The sequence below is a fragment of the Pseudopipra pipra genome, chromosome 8 (genome assembly GCF_036250125.1).
Source record: "Pseudopipra pipra isolate bDixPip1 chromosome 8, bDixPip1.hap1, whole genome shotgun sequence".
Classification (NCBI taxonomy): domain Eukaryota; kingdom Metazoa; phylum Chordata; class Aves; order Passeriformes; family Pipridae; genus Pseudopipra; species Pseudopipra pipra.
Window position 1 is genome coordinate 25,513,379 of NC_087556.1, and position 14,565 is coordinate 25,527,943.

Genomic DNA, 14,565 nt, shown 5'->3' on the forward strand with positions numbered 1-14,565 from the left:
ACATCACTTTGGATTTAGCTTGAATAGAGGAGAAACAATACCAGCTCCTTTCCCTTCTAGGTCTATCTCGAACTTAAGGGGGAGGGGAGAGTGGAAGAGGTAAAGATTTGTCTGGAAGATGATACAAAGTGGAAAAAGTACCTGGGATGAGAACAGAGTCTTAACTGTAGAGAACTGTCGCTGTGTCACTGATCCTATCAGCTTCATTCTTCCAGTATGTGCTCTGTGGGGTGGGAAAAGGAACTTTATGTAATTTTTCTGTCTTATTTCTCAAGGAGAGGAGCAAGCATAGGGGAGGCTTCATGTTCACAAAGACTCTCTTTTCACAGCCAGGCAGTATTTGTGCTCTGCTTCTTAGCAGCTCATAAACTGCTAAGCCACCCCTAAACAGTCAGAGATGTGAGGATTCATTAACAACCAGAAGTGAAAAGCTGATGAGAGATGCACAAAATTTCTAATAGTAAGGAGAATTCCTTTTCTCCATGGAATCTGAAAAGCTGAGGTGTACCTTGGGACAGGAAGGGAGATGAGGGTCATTTATTCTTTCTGAATCAATGATCATGTGAATATTAGTTACATGTCTGTTTTTAATCAGATTTTCTCCAAATGGGATATCTCAGTACTCATAATGTATTCTTGGATATTATAACATCTCAAGCCATGATTATGCCTTTCTTCCTTGTGTGTGACACGGCTGGACCCAGCTTTTTAGGCAAGCTCTTTGAATTCAGAAGACAAAGAGGGGCTACAGGTCCCGATCCAGAGCTCTATAAGTGATGCTAAGGAGCATACTTTCAAAAACGTTGCAAATGCTTCTGAAAATCTTGTATCTTACTGTGGTCCTGGATGATTTGAAATCTGGGAAACAGGGGATCCCACATTTCTGACTGGGGTCTCCAAGATAAATATATATGCAACCTTCAGTATACAGTGAATTCAGCACAGTGAACTTGTGTGCTGCTCAACTTATCTTTGTATGTGCTGCAAATCTGTGTGCTTGTTCCATTCTGATAAGCTCTTCCGCATTCCTGATGATGCTGATTATCAGCATAAGGGGATTTTCTTATCTTGGCTTTAGGACGAACAACAGTACCCAACATTAACTAGAAACATGATTTTAAACCTGCAGAATCTCCCCAAAGCATTCAAAACACCTCTGTCTGCTCTGTGCCTCGCCAAGTCCCTTACCTGCACTGTGCAGGTTGTGCAACTTTTGGGCAGCCTTAGCAGCGGATGAAGACAGTGTAGCTGTCTGAACATCCCTGAATGAAAGAGCCTCTTCTGTCTCCCACAGACATGATGTTTAGATAGAAAAATCAAAAAGAAGGATGCAGTCAGGCTGGTCACCAAACCTGGCATTACATCTGCTCATGCTAGTGAAGTTCTGAGCCCGAGGTGAGATTCACAGGAGTGGTTCTCCACTCTGCTAAGCCTCTACCTGCTGCATTCCCAGTGTGACCTGTGGCACTCTCTCCTGCTCTGGGCCATTGTGTGAATGGTGTTCATCAAGAAGATAGTAGTGCTGTGATGCAGTGAGGGGACCCACTACTTTGTGAGAAACCTGAGGTCAGCTGAGATCAAGTAGTCCCATCACTGTCCCGTGATCCAGGTTGTGTAAAACACTTCCCTTGGTGTGCTGATATGTGGTACCTGTGCTGCTTGTGAGCTGCTGGACTCTGACTTCATCATTTAGTGCAGGAGCGAGATCCCCTCTGGCAGCATCTGTGCAGTGTTTTTTGCAATCTCTGTTTAGGAGCTTTGCAGCAACTCTGTCAGTGCTAAAGGCTCCCTGCCATGGGCTGCTGTGCTTCAGAGTCAGACTCGCTGCTGCACACTGCAGATGGCTGTGCTCGGAGAAAATCTGTCCCATAATGGGGGTAGTACTGTACCAGAAAAAATGGTGGGGGCCCTGCCTATTTTGTCTGAAGCTATAGGGACACTTCAGATTTCAATGATTTTTGTTTAGGTCGAGTCAGGCCTTCCCTTGGTAAACAAGACAGCATTATCACAGATCTGCTTTGTTCTACAGTGATTAGTCTCACATAATAAATAGGTTAAAATTAACTGGAGCAAGCATTGATTTTTTCCTTAGTACGTGTGGAATTTCTTCCCTTGGGAGGGCTTGAGTAGTGCAGGAGACCTTTAGGGAGGATGTGTGTGTTTGCATGAAGAGAGTGCAGTGTAGCTGGGACATTACTTTTTTTTTTTTCCCCCCCATGCTAAATTTTCCTCTCGTGACCTCTTTCCTAACTCTCCCTCCTTTCTTTCAGGTTCTAGGTCCCACTCAGAAATTTTCTGGGGTGACAGTGACTGGGAGAAACACTCTGGGCTTCCAGGGAGGTCAGGGTGTGTGCAGTCCTGCAGGAGGAGAGGGGCATGGAGCAATGATAGGCAGAGCTGGGCTAAACAGAAGGGGTGGGGGTACTGGGGAGCAGGTCTACCACCAGCAAGGGAGACAGTGATGGTAAAATTATTTATATGTGTTAGGAGTTAACAATTTGGTTGTATAATTACTTTTTCTTTCAAAAAGAAAGTCAGAGAATAGGAAAAAAAGAAACCCCCAAATAATCAATTCTGCTTTTGAAGGCCTTGGCAATTGCCAGGCTCTATTTGTTTCTTTCTTTAGATAGTGTCATTAGTCTTCTTCCATCCAAATCATCCCCTCCAAACAAACATAATTACCCCAATTGCTTTTCTCTCCTTAACTGAACCCAGCTTCCCCCTGGTTACAGGCATGTTCTGCTGCTTTATATTTGTGCCACAATTTGCCTTCCAGAATGTTTACTTAAGAAATCCTCTGCATTGCCTGGTGTTATGGCATATGGTTGTCTTACATCAATTAAAAAATCAACATGGTCCAACAGAATATAACACCAACCCCTGCTTCTTTGAATGGGTGTTTGCATCTGGGTGGGGATTAAAGCAGATCGTAATGGATTAGACCAGGGATTAAAACAGCCTGTAATGGATACTGTGTTGAACTATTCCATTTCTATTCTTGGATGTGCAAATCTAGGGTTGTCAGATGACATCCTTACTGTCACCCTGTCATGCAAGAGACCGGGTTTTGAAGCAAATCTGATATTCTTGCAACAGGGATGGTAAAAACTGGAAAAGCCCCTTGTCTGTGTGCTGGTGATGAGCACGCAGTTCGCAAATCGTGCAGGAGATGGGGGTATTGCTCACATTACCTTTGTTTTCTAGAGAAGGAAAGCTGTTAGAACTGCTGCTGCTCTCCTTAGCACTGAGGCCTCTGCTAAGGAGTGGGAGATGTGGAATGGGGAGATTTTAGTAGACAGTCCCACATCATCAGTGAGACTCAGCCGTGCATCCTATTATTTACAGTAATAAGCAGGAACTGATGAAGGCTTTTTAGGACTTGCTTTAGAAACACCACAGCTTCCTGTGGGTGTCTGCCTGAAAAATTAGGGCCTGGGGTAATCTTGCTGACATAGTCTGAACTGAATGTTTGGGATTGTCCCTGAATGTGGTAGGTAAGGATGATATTCACAGAGGGTGATTTTAGTTACAAGCAATGGCTCTTCAGTCTGCAGGGTAGAAAAAACCTGCTATCAGGATGGCCAAAGTACTGCCCTAAATGAAGTGCTGGTGAACACACCTGTGCGTGAAGCCTATCACATTCTGTGTCATGTCCAGCACAGCTGTCTCTTGTGGTGACAAGGAGTGATGTGGTGGACACAAAGAAATGCCTTGTGCTGGCAGGATTTGGGAAATGACTTGTGTCTGCGAGTCCTATCTCGGTGTGGGTGGACTTTGACCATGAAGTCAAGGATGATGTTGTACAAATGAGTGACTGTTCAGGATGTGAACAAGGACTATGTCTTAAGTGGTGTCCAGCTAGGCTGAGAAGATAAATGGGACTGGGTGAACTGCATAGCAGGGGACTGGCTAAGCAGTGGCTATTGCTAGTACCACCATAGCTGTTACTCTGTGGTGACGGGTTCTGGATGTGCAGAGGTCTTCAGGAGCAGCAGTGAGCAGCTGGTGAGTCCAGAGGGACTGGAGAATAATGTAAGGACAAGTTCTGTCTGTCACAGCTGGAGCCTCACTGTTAGAGAGTGTCATCAGGTTGACAGTGCCTCCCTTCACAGTGCACAGCAATGGCAAGGCCCAGGGGTGGCATGTGTGTCGCTAATGCCACATGCCTGGGGACTCTGTTCTTGCAGCACTCGAATTAGGGAGACAGTGGGGTCCTTCCTGTTCCTGACACCATTTGTTCACTTACAAGCAGTGGGAGAATGCAGCCTCGGGGCTGAGTTGTCCCTGTGCGGGCAGGGCAGCACCTGCCATGAGCGTATGCAACTTGTACAATCCCCCTCCCCCGACATTTTATGGATCAGCTTTGGCTGAGGCCCACGTCACTGCACCCACACAAATGAAATGTCATCTAAACATTTTGGCAGCGTAGTACAAAAGGGAGCCGATTCCAAGCCAGGAATACCATCCGCTGGGTTGGGAGTGGGTGATTTGCTTCCCCTGCCCCCACCTCCAGCTTTTGCTCTCTGCGTCGGGATTTGTGGCTAAAGGAGGGATCGTTCCTGTGGGTAGGGGTCTCGCCGCACACAGGCTCGCTCAGTCCTCCGCCGCCTTCCCGAAGCTGTCAGCTCTGACACTCCAGCCCCTCTTCCCGTTCCTGCAGGACAGCCATTTAGCGACAGCTCCCCCCGTTTGCAACAGACAGCGGTGGGTGCAGCCCCTCTTCCCTACTCCAGCTCTCTCGTCGCTCTCCCAGCGGCAGCCGGGCTGCACGGACCCCCCTATCCCGAGTCGTGCGTTCTGCAGCGGGCGGTGACCAAGCGCCGGGCAGCAGCTGGCCAGAAACCCCCCCGCTACCCAGTGCGGGCAATGCTACCTCCGGTCCTGCCTCTGTCCCCCGCTCTCTCCGCTCCCTGACGGGCTGGGAGACCCGCGATAGGCGGGAGAAACTGTTGAGCCGCCCCCGCTCCGGGTCTGGCGGTGGGGAGGGGGAGACCGCGGGGAGAGCCGCGTAGTTGGTTGATCCGTCTCTTGGACGGCAAAGAATGGCTGATGTGGGAAGTGGGAGGGTGGGAGGATTAAAAAAATCGCTAATTATCGACACTTTTCAAAGGGAGGAAGGTCGACCATGGGTTTGATTCGAAGAGAAAGTGCCGACGTGTTGCTGCAGTGAATCGGTCCGGAGGGACGTGGCACTTGCACGGATGGCGAGGACAAGGGTGACCCCCGGGGGACGGGGGAGACCCCGCAGCCGCAGGAGGCGACAGCCTCCCTCTCCCCTTCGCACCCTGCCATTACTCACACCTTGTCTGGGGGCTGAAGCTGCAAAGGCTTCTTGAGCTCTGCCAGCAGAAAACAGGTGTTCTGGCCGGAGGAAATGCAGACGTGCGACGGGAGCGGGAGCGCTGCACTGCCATGACTTAAATACATCTCCCTCGCTCCTTCTCCCGACACAGTCCCGAGATGCTGCTGCAGTGAGCTGCCTGCAGATACTGCCCTTTCTTCGTTATTGCCCCCCCCCCCCATAAATCCTGCTAGTCTCCCTTCCAGGACGGTGGCAGGGTTGCTGGGATTCTCACGCACACGCGCGAGTTCCCACGGTCGCGAATCTCCACTTGGGACGGGCACATCCACAAGCACGGAGCCGCCTCTGGAGGGGTGCTGCTGGATAGCCGAGTCCGCGGGCACGCCGTTACACAGGGGAGACACCCAAGAGCCACTCATCCCAGCTGCGCTCCCTTATGCCCCTTACCCACATCCAGCCTTTGCGCGTACACATGCACGCACACACACAGGGAGAGGGGTACCTACACTGCTGTAAACACGAGTGTATGTACACATACATCAGCAGAAACGGGGAATGACGGCTGCTTTGTCTCGGGCAGGAGCACACATACCAAATCAGGAGAAAAGGCTGGGTGATGCTCCAGCTGATTCGGTGCGGCGCGATGTCCCGCTCCCGCCCCCGGCCCCGCTCCCGGCCCCCGGCGGCGTGGCGCGGCGGGTGACTCGGCGGTGTATTTCAGCGGCGGCGGCGGCTTGGCAAGGCTCGGGGCTCCTCCCCCCGTGTGGTGGTACCCTCTCACTTGATCAAATCCTTGAACGTGAACAGTTTCACTGAAAAGCACTTTTGAAAAAAAAAAAAAAATCTAGCAACAGTAAGGAACAGAATCCAACTACCGGGGAGAGTTTTTTTTCCTATTTTTCCTTCTTTCCTTTTTTTTCTTTTTTTTTTTTTTTTCCTGGTCATCGTCTCAGAGGCTGAGAAAAGGGGAAGAGAAAGGGGAAGAAGAAGAGAAAGAAGAAGAGCGAGAGAAAGAGGAGCCTTTTACAAATAATAAATATTATAATTAGCATCCGTCCCCCTTCTTCCTAAGAAAAAAAAAAAGCGCCCTAAACGCAGCTCCTCGTCCCCCCTCCCTCTGCAAGCCCCCCGACTCGCTCCGCAAAGGCATGGAGAAGGGGACCAACTGCTTCCCGACCTGCCACACCATTTTTCTCGCCTGGACATGGTTTTTACTCCTCTCTTGGTGTTGCACTGGCGCCGAAATAACTTGCAGATCCTGCTCATCTCCATCGCCCTCCTGGCCGACCTCCTTGTCTCGCCTTAGGCAGGAGCAGCGACAGCCGCCGCCGCGGGGATTACGGAGCTGGCCGGGCGGCGGAGCGCGGGGCTCGGCCGGGGCGGCGGCGGCCGCGGAGCCGGTGCCGGGCGCGGAGCCGGGGGGCCGTGCGGGGCCGCGGGGAGCGGCGCTCGGCGCGGCGGGGGCGGGAGGCGGCGCGCCCGGGGGCCGGGGCCCGGCGGCGCCGCGGCCCCGCCGGAGCAGCGAGGGGCGCCGGGGGGTGCCCGCGGCCGAGGGGCAGCGCGGCGGCCGCGCTCAGCCCCGCGGGCCCCCGGAGGACGCGAGAGCGGCGCGGCTGCGAGGGGCCGAGGAGCCGAGGCTGAGCAGCACCACCTTCGCGCTCACCGGGGATGCGGCGCACAACCAAGCCATGGTGCACTGGTCCGGGCACAACAGCAGCGTGAGTACCACAGACAGACCCGACCCGGTGGGGCTTGGCGGGGAGGGAGCCGAACCCACCTCTGGAGCCAGGGGTGCGGTGCGTAGAAGGGCGCTGGGCGGCCACGGCGCCCTTATGGCCAGCGGGAGTGGGACACGGGGCGGTGGCCCCAGGAAAAGAGAAAAGTTTTCCTGGGGAAAGGCGAAGGCGAATGGGAACACCGTTCCGCCCCCGCCCCCGCAGGCAGAACTGCGATTCCCGACTAGCGGGGCGGGAGCGCCCCATCCCTCTCCTCTACGTAGGGAGGATCCGCGGCGCCCCGCTCCAGCCTGTCCCGAGTGCTGCACCGCTGGGCACCCTTTCTCTGTCTCCCTATATGTAATATACACCTCGGCACGCTTCTGTGCCTCTGTGCCTGGGATGAATGACTACAGATGTAGTGGAAAAGCACCCCGCTGTGCGTGCTGGAGACGAGAGATCCCATTAATTCATTGAGGGGTGGAAAGCCCCACACCAAGTCAAGGGCTTTGAGAAGAGGCAGGTAGTGCAAGCACAGCAAAAAGTTTACAAAAAATCCGTGGCATATCACGCCTTTTTCCTCAAGTGAATAATAATGAGTCACTGGGGTGTCCCTGAAAGCCTGTGGGATTGTATGTGTGTGTAAGGGGCATGTCCCAAAAGCCCACACGCTATTGTGCCATGATAGTACAGGGTCCTCCCTCCCACCCTCTTTGCAACGCCCGGCAGATGGCTGTGGACAAAACTTCAAGTTTCTTTTGACTTGGTATCAGAAATACCATTTTCACTCTGATGTAGTCTGGGAACGTACATAATTTAAAGGACTCTGAGAAACCTTTATGTCTGGTGACAATATTCCTATTATTCTGATTATTATAGCTTGTCACTGCCTTGAAAATGCCTCTTTTATTGCTTTGCCACTATTGGAAATGGGTATAAAGCAATTAACAGCATAAAAGAGATTGGCTGGGTTTTCAGATACATACTTCATGAAACTTGCTAGTCATGAAAAAGCAAATTGTCTACCTCCTTATCTATCTGTCTCCCTATCTGTGCATCAGCTATAGGTTCTAATGTTCGATTCTACCACCTCTTTATTTTTTTGACTGGAAGGTTTTTTTCTCTATTATTACTTAGGCAATAATTCTGACAGCAATGTAGATGTTACTTTGATTTAACCAATTTTTAAAGGCAATTGTGTTTGCCAGACATGAATTCCACTCTCATTAAAGATGAAAGCAAACATTCAAGAGAAAACAGCTGCATGGTATATTTCAGCACTACACTTGTCTCTAGGATTATTTATTTTTAATGTAACATGGCATGTAATGAAGAAAACAACCTATATGCCCTCTCTTTTGTTTCATTTTGGTGCTGAATTGAGGGGTGTTGAGCAATAGAAGATAAAATGCCTCCCCCATGCCTTCCCAGCATGAATTTCCAGTAGTTTTGAGTATTTCTGCTTGAAGTAGCAGAGAAAACTCATTCTGTAAGTATTTGCAGGGGAAAGAAAGATTATTTTTTCTAAAATGCAAGTCAGAAAGTGATTTTCACAAAATTCTCCCTCCTTCCTTTTTTTTTTTTACAGAAATATGCCATTTGAATAACTAGTTTCCTTATTCTTTAACTTCAGGTGACTGAGAAGGGTAATGAAGGAAAATGTTTCCATTGTTCATGACTTTCCATTAGGACTTTGCACCTCAGGATACCGTGCATTGAAAGCTTCCAACTCAAAAGCACAAGCAAAAGCAAAGAGATGGGTGTTTATTGACAATGTGGTATTTGTAGGAAGGAGAAGCAGACATGTTAATAAATACCAGTGTTATTGTTTTGTGTTTTTTCTAATATAAGGTTTAGCATTCTGAGACTTTCTCTTCTGTCTTTTGGAGAGAACATACTGCATTTAGAGACTAATTGGATTTTTTTTTTTAAACAGTGTAGAGGGAAAGTTAAATGCTTGAACCTGGGTCCTTTCATTTATTAACAGATAAGGCTGAATCCAATGCCTGTTTTTCTGCTGCAGTTCAGTTTTTAACCTAATTCTGTTGTTGGGGTGTCTGTGGCACAGGAACATCAAGCAATTTGCGCAAGGTCACCCGGGCAAACAGTGTGGCTTCTTTTGCCAGCCACATTGGTTACCAGTCCCTCAACACAAAGCATGTATTTTCTTAGGTCATAAGAGATACAAAGCAGCAGAAAGGTGTATTGAAAAGGGTAAAAGATACTAACTCGTGTCTTGATTATGCCAGCTGACCTAGTGTATGCCAGTGTATTCAGGCTACCAAAGCCATAAAGAGGCATACGGCTTGCTTTTACCAATTCCCTGTTACTTGAACAGACTTCAAAACCTAAGCTTTTGTCACTTATGTTTTATTAAAAACACGATCAATCAAATTTCATGCAAAGAAACAGTGTATTTCAAATCAGGACATTAGTGGTGGGATGTTCCTAAACACTGAATGGATTTGCAATGATGAGGGCATAGTAATAAAAAACTGGGGTTTTACTGGGAAGTATAGATCTACAGACACTCCACAAAATGGACATCTTTGTAGCTCCTGGATGTCCTGTTACGTAGAATGTTAAAATCTCTTGTTTTTTTTTTTTTTTCTTTATTTTTATTTTAAGAGCAACTCTGCCTCCATCTCTTACCCCACTTTCCTTGCACGTCCCTCAAATCTCAATTTAACTTATTAAAAAATAATCCCTTCCAGGCAACAAACTTTTGTTTTCTCCATTTGTAGATAGTGAGATTAGGATTATGATAGAGACAGAAGGCTGGTGAGATCAGGGAATTGGGGTTCTCTGCTTTGTCCTGCCCAGAGGCTTTTTCCGTGACCTTAGGAAAGACAATTAACCTCTCTGGATCTCCTCTTCCATGTTAAATGAGGATAGTACTACTTAGCTACCACAAAGTGGTGGTGTGGAGCAGAATTTATTTCTGCTTTGTACAATACCTGAGGATCTTTAAGTAAAAATTGTTAGGAAAATGCAAAAATACTATTCTGTGTAGAAATGAGGTTTGTGTTCTCTGTGTTCTGGTGAAGGGAATTTGGCTTAATTCAGTGGGTCTGATACGAGAAAAAGGAGACTTCTGTTTGGGCTTCAAGTATCAATCTGCCCTAATAGAAGCATTTATTGAACAAGGTCACTGAAGCTCTTGGGGAACCTTGTAGAGGTCAGATAAATTGTTTTCTTGCCAAGGCCTTTCTGAAGGAAGGAGAATTTTTAGTGAAAACTACTATTATTCCCAGAAGATCTGCAAGTCATTCTTTTTTCAAAGCCATTCCTCTCTGAACACATACACTGTGTACACATGTGCCATTCGGTGAGCGTTGTATCCTCTATACTTGTTTTCCCTCTCTGGGTATTTATGTTATTGCATGATATTTTTACTTGTTCTGCTCACCAGATACTCTCCAACCTTCCTGTGATGATGATTTGATTCCTCAGAATATCTTTTCTCCTGTCCTCTCTCCCTGATTTCTAGGATAAGTACCTAAAAAAAAAAAAAAAAGGGTAGCAGCACCTTTAATGCTCTTACAGTTTTAAATCTCACTATCTTGTTTCTTGACAGTAAGTTTTTCAAGGGATTTCAACAAACGACAGTGAATAAAACACACTCACTAGGATTGCTCTCCTGATATGATCACTAGTGGAATGGTAAATGGGAACTGTTGTCATTGGGTTTCAGAGTTGTCCCTCTGATTAATGTAGCTGTTTATTGGAAGTACTTAATTCTGTCTATGCTTTTTTCATGATGGAACTACCGCAAATTCTGTGGTGTTGTGGGTGATTTTTTTTCAATATAAGAAGCAAATATGCACATTTCTAGCTTTCTCTAGAAGATATTTTCAATCCACTATCTAAGAAGAGGCAGCAGCTAATAGTCATTATGTGATTTAGGCAGCCCATGTGTATGTGCCTTTACCTTTCTAGTAACTAGAGGCAAAATTCTGCCATAAAGATGAGAAATACACTATAATGCCCCAGTAAGAGCACAAGAGGGCATTTGTTTAAAGCATGTGTGTATTGCAGGTTGCTGCAGCCAGGCCAAGTTCCTATATGATCCTAGGCATTGGACTTTTTCTATATACTATAGGAAAAATGTACAGTTCCTTTTTCATCTCACTGCAGTACAGCAGTGCAGAAGATAAACCCGGAGAAGTCTGGTGTGCTGAAATGATGTAGCTGCTACTTGTGTACACCATGCAATTGCATAGATGTTTACAGTATGATCCAGACTCTAAAAATCGGAGAAGGCAGGATAAGAGCTAGTGGGACACTGGACTGGAGCCTTGTTTTATCTTGACAGCCATGCTGCACTGTTTTGTCCAGAGGACCTATGACTGTCCTCCCTATAGTTAATATGGTTTTAAGATTCACTCCAAGACTAGGAATATGAGATGTCTTTAGGACAAGATGGTAAGGAGGGGGCTGATAGTACTGTAGTAGCCTGTAGTCATCTGAAGTAGAGTTAGAAAGAAGATGCAGCTTATCTTATGGGTTGAAGAGGAATTAGTATGTCGTAACAGCCAAAACATGTGTCAGCCTGAATATTAGAAAGAGTTTTTTCTCAATAAAAATGGTACAGCAAGGCACCAGAAAGTCTTCAGAGATTTTCAAGACTCATGTAAAGATGACCTGATTGGAACAACCTTCCTCTGAATGGGTTTTCTTTTCCTCCTGCTGCCCCTGATCCTGTTTCTTTCCCCTGTGCAAGCTCTGAGGGCTGACAGTGACAAGCAGGTTGTACAAGTTCTTGCAGTGAAGCCTGTATCTTCCGGGAATGATTCCTCTGAATGGTGTTGGCAGTGTTCTGGTGTGATCTGCTAATGTACTGGTGGTTTGATGCTGAGACATTACTCACTTCCATGGCGAATTACAAGCTAGGGAGGCTGATGGGCTCGCTGTGTGCCAGGTAGTTTTTCATTAAGATGGCTAGCAATGCAGTGTGTGATGGGCAGAACGAGATGGACAATATTTGCAATTCCAAATAGACTGCTATGCTTGGAAATGAGGAAGGGGAATCTTTAGTCAGGCAATGCTGCATTTAGTTGTTAGCCATGGGTAACTGTTCCAAAAGCCCAGTTGGATTTCAGTCTAAAATGTTTACTCCTAGAGTGCAAAATGGTGAAAGAGCAATCATATTAAATGCACTGCATTTGGTAGATATTTGAATTGCTGTTCTAGACTTTCTTTCTCAAAAGCAGCTTTTGACCAGGTTACAGTCTCATTGCCACTGAAGGTAGGCCAGCTCTGACAAAATGTCTTAATGCATTTCCACTTTTCTTCTACCAGTAGTAATGAACTTTGCCACTAAAGTCCTTCTCCAGAATGTTGCCAATCCATTTTTAATTAATATTCAAATAGAAAATTGAAATTAAAAAATAAACTCCATCATGGCAACTGCTTTTGTGGTTCTGTTGAGTCAGTAGAGCAGGAAGAAGGTGTCTGCAAAATATTTTTTGTGTTATTTCTCTCCAGACTGGTTTCATTGCAAAGTCAGTTGGATGTCCAGTGGACAGGCCTGGATATTGCTTGTGGATCCCATGAAGGTGGCAAATTCCCTAGGCCATTACCCTGCCGGACACATCAAGCTGTTGATGTTCTTGTAGTTCTAAACTCAGTAACAGAACTGCTCCTGTCCCAAGTGCCTGTCAGCAGTTTCTCTTCAGACCTTTGTATTCGGACTTTTTCACGATTAGGGATAGGCCTAGGACTTGTGGCTAAGCTTTCACAGTGGTTTAAATGCAAACAGAAACAGCTACATGATTCTTTAATTATTTTTTTAATGGAAAACTTTCATCCAATTAGATGATGAAGTATTTTGAAAATGGGTTTGAGCAGATAACTGATGTTAGGCAGAAGAGATTTTTCTCCAGAGGGAGGTGAGATGAAACAAATGTTTTCTTAAAGGTAAGACTGTATGAAGATGAAACTTCATACAGTTTCCAAATTTATAGCTGTATTTGTAAGTAAAATTTAGAAAAACACAGGAAAGCAGTGTTGCCTCATGGACAAAGCACTGGTTAAGGGCCAAGATCTTTAATGTTAAATGTACTAAAGGATACTGGAAACTAGTTTTGTAAACAGCTAAGAATTTATTTAAGTCATACCGTAGCATCTACTCCTTAAGCTCCCTGGATGTCTGTAGGTAGAATGGAGAAGAGCAGTACATACTTACTTGAGTTAGTACTCTCTTATAAATCCAGGTTCATTTCAGAATTGAAGGCCAAGCCTGAGTTCATGGTTGGGGCTGGTTTGAGGACAATTGCAAGAAACTTGTGGAGTTAAGGCTTGGATTTCTCTGGGATCTGGTCAAGTTGGGATCTGCTTTGGCTGGGATCTGCTTTGCTGCAGTCACACATTTGCATTCAAGTTTCTTGGCTTGCCTACGCTCCCTGCAGTAATCCAAGGTAAACAAATCCCCCAACCCTAACTTCCTTTTAATGTCCAGGGAGAACTGCAGCATTGTTGTTAGTATCTCCTCCATGCAAAAAGAGAAGCATGGAAGTATTTCCTTTCCCGCCTTTATAGGGTGTTGTGAGACTGAGGGAACTGAAGAAAGTTTGCTGAGTGTTTGCAGAGCATGGGGCATGAAACATATTTGATAAATAATCTGCTACGGAAATTTTAGGGTCAATTTCCAGCCTCATCACCAGCAGAGTCCCAACATGCAATAAAAATCAGAAATGATTCATGCTGAATGACCAAACCTCTCTTTTGTTCCTCGTCTTCAGTGCTGAAGGAGTACTGATTGCTTTCCCAGTGAAACGAATGGCAGAGCCCTGACACTGAAGCTGTCACGGTGTTTTTTCCCTTCGTATTCCGACATGCGAACACAATCGCTAGCCAGGCAAAATGCTCTACAGAGCACTACAGGGCCTGCGTGCCCCAAATAGCATCAGTTTTAATTAGCTCCAATGCGATGTAGATCCCTAGGGCACAGACTGAGGGAAGGGTGCGGGTTGCCGGTGTGAGGGAAGCGGAGCCGGGCGCTAGAGGGAGCGTGGGCATCTGCGAAAGGGAGGGAATGCTGCGGAGGGCGAGGGGACCGGCAGCCTGGGACTGCGTACTGGGAAGGCAGAGACTGCTGAAATATTGATATGGAAACCCGCTCGTAGTCACTGACTCCCTGAAACTCCCGCTGTCTGGGGTTCCCTCCGCCAGAGAGGAAAATAGTTCTACCAGGCACTCGGCCGTGGTAAAGCGTTCTGCCGCCCGTGCAGCTGACGCTGTCTCCCTTTGTACCGTCCCTCGACGCTGCCAGGCTTTGTCGTGAAGATGGGAGTCCCAGCGCCGGGGTCTCTCATCTGCTGCGTCCCTTCAAACCTGAGTTATGTGCCGGTATAATGGCCAGAATCCCCCTGGAACTGCCAGCGGTGCTAGTGGGGTGGGAGAGGGATGAAGGGAGGATGATTGGGAAGCAGCAATCCGGATCCTGAGTGCACACTCCACCTCCTCCACTGCCGTGCCCCGTAGTCTCCGGGCAAAGCCCCGGGTGGCTGCTGACAGACCCAGGTCGCTGCCCACCTGCTCCCTCTC

General features: G+C 47.2%; 1 protein-coding gene and 1 long non-coding RNA gene across 2 annotated transcripts in view; one reads left to right on the plus strand and one right to left on the minus strand.

Moving 5' to 3' along the window:
* The window catches only part of LOC135418207 (uncharacterized), a 111,908-nt gene extending 105,918 nt beyond the window's left edge, over window positions 1-5,990 (minus strand). Inside the window, exons 1-2 of the long non-coding RNA XR_010432337.1 lie at window positions 5,895-5,990; window positions 142-223 (exon numbers count right to left, since the gene is read on the minus strand). This is a non-coding gene — a long non-coding RNA (uncharacterized LOC135418207). The remainder of the gene's footprint in view (window positions 1-141; window positions 224-5,894) is intronic.
* Window positions 5,991-6,450: 460 nt separating this feature from the next.
* Window positions 6,451-14,565, plus strand: part of SORCS3 (sortilin related VPS10 domain containing receptor 3) — a 286,940-nt gene continuing 278,825 nt past the window's right edge. Inside the window, exon 1 of the mRNA XM_064663258.1 lies at window positions 6,451-7,020. Within this exon, the coding sequence (XP_064519328.1) occupies window positions 6,451-7,020 (570 nt within the window). The remainder of the gene's footprint in view (window positions 7,021-14,565) is intronic.